Source organism: Odontomachus brunneus, unplaced genomic scaffold, assembly GCF_010583005.1.
Source record: "Odontomachus brunneus isolate Ranch 3 - 2012 unplaced genomic scaffold, Obru_v1 Obru_scaffold_019, whole genome shotgun sequence".
Taxonomy (NCBI): domain Eukaryota; kingdom Metazoa; phylum Arthropoda; class Insecta; order Hymenoptera; family Formicidae; genus Odontomachus; species Odontomachus brunneus.
The window spans coordinates 1,812,026-1,819,156 of NW_022639469.1; the positions used below are offsets into that span (position 1 = coordinate 1,812,026).

Genomic DNA, 7,131 nt, shown 5'->3' on the forward strand with positions numbered 1-7,131 from the left:
GGGGGGGGGGGGAGAAGAGAGGGCGGCTTGAAGGAGGGTTTGCTGTATCGCCGAGGCACGTACATATCGCTCTGGCATCTCTCGTTATCGCACACGGTGAGCGAGAGAGCAAGCTGTGCGAAATCGCGCGTGTGTGCCTCCTCACTCGCCACGTACGCGCGCACACATACATATACACGAGCATTACACGATGCACAAGGACGCGCTCATGTGCACGTGTGCCGGGACAGGTGGTGATTACCGGCGCGCGTGAATTAGACGCGCCGCCTGTTAGTCGCGTCGCGTCAAACGCTGTTCGCACCTGCGCCCGCGCAATGCGCTTTCCCTATTTTTCGTGGCTGAAAATTTGTCGGATTATTCCCGACGCGGTTATCTACGCTCCTTTGACGTTGCTAGGTGTAAAAGGGAGACACAGGTAACGCGGATCAGCCGTTTCAAACGGAAAGCGCCGCCGCCGCCGCTTTCACCGCTCTGGAGAACGCGGCGCGCGGGAAAATAGGATTTTTATCAGACTGGTTAGCGAGAGCAATCGAGAGGGAGAGGGAAGAGAGAGAGAGAGAGAGAGAGAGTAGTTCGTTGCGGTCTGGCTTTTAGCACTCTGCGCGCTCGTGTGATCATTGCGCGGCCGCCTGCACGAGGTTTGTAACGCGCGCACTAGTTATCGTTTACAGGGCGGCAAGCGCATCGCGGCGATAGGTGTGCGGTCATGTAATCCCGCGACAAAACAGCAACACGTTTGTCGCCGTTTGACGGGTAGGGGATGGAGTTGGGTGGAGAGACAAAGGGAGAGGACGAGGGCGTCCGATTAAAAACGTTTTGCCGATACGACGCGGAGGTCGAGTCCACGCCATTATCAGCGCCAATTTCGGATTAAATTTGTATTGAAAAAAAAGAAAGGAAAACAAATAGTGGAGAGAGAGAGAGAGAGAGGAAGATACAGCGCGAGGGTGGAGAGGAGAGCGACCGACTCTCTACCGGCGGTCCCTACGGAACCGTGGCTTTGTTCCCAGCTATTACTCGCCCCACCTTCCGCAACCCTTAGGATATTATTATATTTCCCCGTCTGCCGCCGTCCCCCTCTTCTCGCCCCCCGCGAGATGTTCGACTTCGTGGCCGCGGGAGTCGTACCCATCGTATTTATTTTATTAAACCGTTCTCTCCCCGAGCTATATCTCCTGCCTCCCCCCTCTTCCCCCGTGTCCCAAAAGTTCCGAGCTCGAACATAAGATAATCATTTTCCGGGCTCGTTGCAGGGGGTATGTCGGCTATTTACCTTGGCTTTTCGTTAAGGATCTTACGGACGAATTCTCATGGTGGCTTTTTCTGCCGATTGGAAACGTGGCGATAGTTGTGGTGATTTCGCGCGGCACCTCTTGAGACAAAAATTTTGATCCTACTTTCGATCTTAATATTTCACTCGAAGCCTACTTCGGTACCTTGAAGCCTACATTGATTTCTTTTAATTCCACTTAACCTACGACTTTGCCGAAAGATCCTCTTTAGACCCTACAAGCGGCATTTTGTGCGTTTTCTGCCACTTAGTGGAGTACTAAGTGTATATTGAAAGGTAAAAATTTCTACAAAATTAAATTCAGAAATATATTAAGATATAATATGTTGTCTTGACACTTGAAAATAGTGGCTGCGGACTAAGTGAAAAGCAGCTAAAGTAACATAACGACAATATGTTAACACGCGCGAGTACGTTAAGAATTTTACATAAAAATTTCTACGTGCAGATTGATTTTAACAATAACAAATAAAAAATATGTACAGATGTTTATCGTGTACAGATATCAGAAAATTCAAATTGAAAGTAGAGTTGGAATTTCGACTCGAGATCTTGATATATCTCCCTTCCTCTGCCGCCCTTTCCCCTCTTCCCTCATCATGTTCGTATAACTCTTTTCATCGTAGTGAAATTTTCGAGATGTACCATTTTTCTAATGGAAATGCCCGTTGTAATTTCAGCTTGCGAGCATACGGTGGGTTGGGCGAGTCGCGTGACTTTCTTTGTGGCTTAAAATAGATTTTGATTCCGGCGACGTTTTGCGCAGCGGGCAGCGCGTGCGCACCAAGGCGCTGGTTCGCCAGTGAGAAATTCGCGAGCACCCGCTTATTATACAGCCCCGTCGTCGGGCACAAAAGTATCGCGGAGAGCCGCTGGGTGTAATAAAGTCTATTTCAGCCGGTATTATGTCAAGTTAGCCTCGTTAGCGGAACTCGAGCTTTTTAAAAAACACTCGGCCGCCGTGGTTGCTGTCGGCTCGTTGAACATGCACGGCGGAAAGTGCGGCCGTCCCCTCCCTCCCGTTCGTGTCCCGCACCCTCTCGTGCTTTCCTCTGCCTCAGAATACCACCCCCGCAGCATGCAATTATCCTTGCGCATTTGCGGACAGGAGTCGGATGCGTACGTGGATACGACCGTCGGTGACCGCGTAGTCTCATTTTTTTTCTCCCTCCCCACATCCTCGACGCTCGCGCTTCTATGACTCTCGGAAAGACTTAACCCTCTCGACGTCGCAGCGCACTCGTCGGACTACTACGACGTCGAGACTATTGAATCAGAGAATTATACGCGAACTGCCGGCGGCGTGAGTTTTCGAGAAGATGTCGCGATATGATATGTAATCTCTTTTCTCTTTCTTTTCCTCTCTCAATATATTGAGTTCAAATAGAGATTATATTGGGCCAGTAAGAAAATAGGATCTTGTAGCCGAGGAATAGATTGACATTATGCAATAATTATTGACTATCCTTTCATTTCATATATATATATATATATATATATATATATATATATATATATATATATATATATACTGTTTATATTTTAACAACTGTGAAATATATTATTAAAAAATTTGCTATTCTAAAGAACTTTGTTACATCTCCTCAGCAAGATAGACTATATTAACATTTTATTTCTGCATTACTAGAAAAATAATCAAATTGAAAATAATTTATATGGAAGAGAATTATTATGTATATATGTGTATGTGAATTTATTTCAGTGAGAACACATTAGATTCACTCTCCATTTACGAGCAAAAATGTTCACTCAATGACTCAAGATGGAGAATTCACTCGATGCGAGTGGAAAGCCGTTCGACTTGGAGTGATTCGTCTATCTCTCTCTCATTCCATTTCTCCAATCAAATTTTACTTTAAAAAATCCAAAGGATACAATCTCAATCCAGAAAGTGCAACAAACTATTTGTAGCATATTGTTGCTAAATATCGTGCACGTGATCAGCGTACGAAACGATCTCGATTGGATAACGACCCGAGCTCACCGTGATCGTTACAATTTTCAGGTATGGTTCCAAAACCGGCGGGCGAAATGGCGTAAGAGCGAGCGACTGAAGGAGGAGCAACGCAAACGCGAAGGTAGCAGCGGCGGCAACGGCGGCGGTAGTTCCGGCAGCGGTGGCGGTGGTGGTGGTGGTGGCGGTGGCGGCGGTGGTGGTAACGTGGAATCCTCAACTTTAACCGCGCCGACATCCTCGTCGGCGGGCCCGAGTCCCACGGGGAACGACCCAGAAGGCACAACCAGCAGCAGCGCCGCCGACACGGAGGACGCCGTGCCGGAGGGTGGTGGCGGCTCCAGGAGCCCCAGCACGACTTCCGCCTCGGTCAGTCCGCGACCCCAGCCGAGCCAGCCGTCCCTGGGTGGCGTCTCGACGCCACCACCGAACCCCATAAGGGCGCCACCGCCGCCAGCGAGCACCGTGGGGGGCCTCGGACCGCCTGCCGAGAGGTGAGCTCTTAGCTTCGTTTGTATTTACGTCTTTAGGAAACATCTTCCTTCTTCTCCCTCGGCTCCTCTCTTTCTCACTCTTTCTCTCTCTCGCTCCCTGCCTTCGACACTCTCTCCCGCTCCTGTCGGTGTGCGCTGTCGCCCCCACGGCCTCCCCTTATAAACTCCCGGACGATTTCAGCGAGCGGGTGCAAGCGCCGCTGAACACGCCGGGCCGGATGTTCGATACGCGCCATTAAACCACTACTCCTCGTGACGACGCTGCTCCCGACGTTCACCGGTTAAGCCACTTCTTCCCTCCCGTGCCGGCCGCCCCCGCTCCATGACCTCTTCCGCGCGTCGCGCCGTCATCGCCACTCGTATAATCGCGATAATCGTCGCCTCGTTAAACTGCTGCTTCCACGAGAGGCGGTGGTGGCGGCGGCGGCGGCGGCGGTGGTGGTAGTGGTGGTGATGGTGAAGTGGAGGAGAGGAGAACGCGGCACTTTTCACGCGCGTGTAATCGCGCTCTGTCTTCTTTCTCGCTGCGAACGACAACGTTTCCGAGGTCGAAGTTGAGTCCCGCGGTGCCCAACGGTGTCGAGTCGACGTTTACGACTCGCGTGTCGGATAGAAGAGAAGCTTTGCGCGTGCAATGAGGGAGTTGACGCGTTTCGCGACGGGGTGAGAAGTTGACGACTGGCGAGAGGATGTTACTGTTCTATGGTGCCCCGAGGCGAGGAAAATTCGCGATATCTCAGAAGTTACGGATGCGTGTCAAAAATATTTATATGACATGAAATATTTCGCAAAGAGATACAAGAAGAACAGAGAAAGAGATAGACAGACAAAGAGAGAGAGAGAGAGAGAGAGAGGGAGGGAGAAGAAGAGAATAGGAGAATACACTCGTTTGCCAAACAGTTTAAATCACGGACTGATTATCGAAATAATTTTATAGCTAGCGATTATACCGAGGTGTTATATTTACCTGTATTTTTGTGACACCGGCGTGTATTTCATGTTAATAAAAATTATTTTTATAAAAATCTTGGTTATTACGGTATTGGACAATTTGGGCGCCCTGCGCCCTGAAAAAGTGAACTGAAACGTTCACGAATTCGGAACCAAACACAAGGAAGACGCGGTCCAAACCCGAGAAATGAACAAAGTATTGGACAATACCGCAAAAGCCTAAAATGCCAAGTGTTCAAACTGTTTTGCAAACGAATGTATATTCGCCACTCACAGACGCACACATTCATCGTTCGAGGAATATCGGGAAAGGGCGATTTATCCCGCTCACGACTTGTCTTTCCGCGACCGGGCTATTCGTTTATAATCCCCGAGACGAGACGAGACGCGGGAGTCGAGCTCTCTACGGATCGACGTGAAGGCAAGAACAATGCCGAAAACGTAGTAGACACCACGTAATACACCGTGAGGCGCGTTAGTAGACACCGCCGATGTCGGCGGGACGAGCTCACGGGGCGGCGGTGGCAGCGGCAGGCAGAGGGATGAGGGCGACCGGGGGCAGACCGGGGTCGAGGGAAAAGGTAAAGAAGAAACGGCAGGAAGATACTCCTTCGCCGTCCCCGCAGTTGTAATTTATTTAAAACCGCTCGCCGTAAATATATCCCCATCATTTATTCAGAGGCACGGTAGCTCCTCCGGAGGCCGCGGCAGCGGCGCTGCGGAGGAGCACGAGGGGACACGGGGGCGGCTGTAAGCTCCGCGTTCCTTCTTACCTTAGCTGCTACCCCCCACGGCTACCTTAAGAGCGGCTTCTCGCTCTCCTCGTGCTGTGCAGGGGCGGATCCGCCGCGCAGCACGTCGCGAATGCGTTGTGTCTTGTCGTGAGACGGATCGCGCGCGTCTTTCGTCTCGCGCGATTCTCCCAGTGTTGCGAAACGAATAAAGCTAAGGGTATTGCTTCGAGAAACGACGAGGTGGCCGACGGCGAAGAGGTAAGAGCGCTAGGAACGGTCACAGATATGGGCACTGAGCTCTTAGCGAATGAACACGAGTCGAAATTTTAGCCCTACTTTCGAACTGATCTTCCTAACATTTGTAAATTCTGATGACTCAGTGTATGTTTGACATATATGTAAATTGAAGTCTTTAGCACCTTTAAATGACAGAAAAGGCACACCAAAAACGGCATTTGTAGGTTCTAAAAAGAATTCGCGGCAAAGCTAGTAGGTCAAATCAAATCAATACAGGAGAATTCAGAGTATCAAAATAGACGTTAAGTGGGAAATTGAGGATATCGAGAGTAAGATGAAAATATCGACTCGTGACTCTAAGATGTTATAACTCTTCCCGGGCCGAAATTTTGATCTTATCCTCAACCTCAATATCCCACTTAACTACTTTGATGCCTACTTTGATGCCCTGAGGCCTATGACCTCTTTCAATTCTATTTAATCTACTAGCTTTGCCTAGAGGGTCCCTTTGAAATCTACAAGTAACATTTTATGCAATTTTTGCCTAAGTAGGATCTCAGTTTCCATGTATATTAAAGATACATTGATCCTTCAGAGCATACAGTATAGAACATTAGTAAGTAAAGCTAAAACTTTGACCTGAGGTCCCCTATGAGAAGTACACTGTTGACTCTAAGACCGTGTAACTTTACATGTGTAGAGTTCAGTGGCGGTTTGCGCATAAGTGAGCGAAAAAATTTGAATAACGACGCGCATACATGGCTTCTCTTCCTCCCGCGTGAGCGACAGTGATATCAATCTTGCTACATCGTCTCGTAATCCGCGCTTCAGCCTTCGTCACCCTTTGTGCGTCGTAACTCGACACCGTGGCACAAGTGCCGAGCGACGCGTCGATCAACGGCGGCCGGGTCGCACGCGTGCACCGATAAGTCGCGTCGAATCACCGGCGCGTCCTCGTCCACCACGTGAACGGCGTCGGTAGTCGTCGGTGCACGCGCGCATCTGTGCACATGTATCTACACGCGCATATACGTGATATACGTGTATGTGTGTATGTAGTATATGTGTGTATGTAGTATATGTGTGTACGTATGTGTCTGTGCACGAAAGGCAAACGAGCGCACGTAAGCAAGGTGCACGGTAGACTACGCGGCTAATTGCCGCTAATTATCGCGCTTACCGCGGTTCGGCTCTTCCTCTCGCCGCCGTCGCCGCCGCCGCCACCACCGCCGCCGCCGCCGCCACCGCCGCTGCCGCCGCCGCCGCCGCCGCCGCCGCTGCCGCCGTACCTTCCACGGCGTCGTCGCCGTCGCTACCGTCGTCTCCGACGCCCTGTTCGTCGTGGTTTTCCACTCACCCCCCGCCCCCGGCTCCTCCTCGCTTCTACCCCCCAGGCAACCACCTGAAATCCGCTACTCTGGCCTGCCGACGAACTGCAGCGTCTTTCCC

At 50.5% G+C, this 7,131-nt stretch overlaps 1 protein-coding gene across 1 annotated transcript in view; it reads left to right on the forward strand.

Moving 5' to 3' along the window:
• LOC116841950 (cone-rod homeobox protein) overlaps positions 1 to 7,131 on the forward strand; it is a 73,686-nt gene that overhangs the window by 61,033 nt on the left and 5,522 nt on the right. Inside the window, exon 5 of the mRNA XM_032810508.1 lies at positions 3,318 to 3,760. Within this exon, the coding sequence (XP_032666399.1) occupies positions 3,318 to 3,760 (443 nt within the window). The remainder of the gene's footprint in view (positions 1 to 3,317; positions 3,761 to 7,131) is intronic.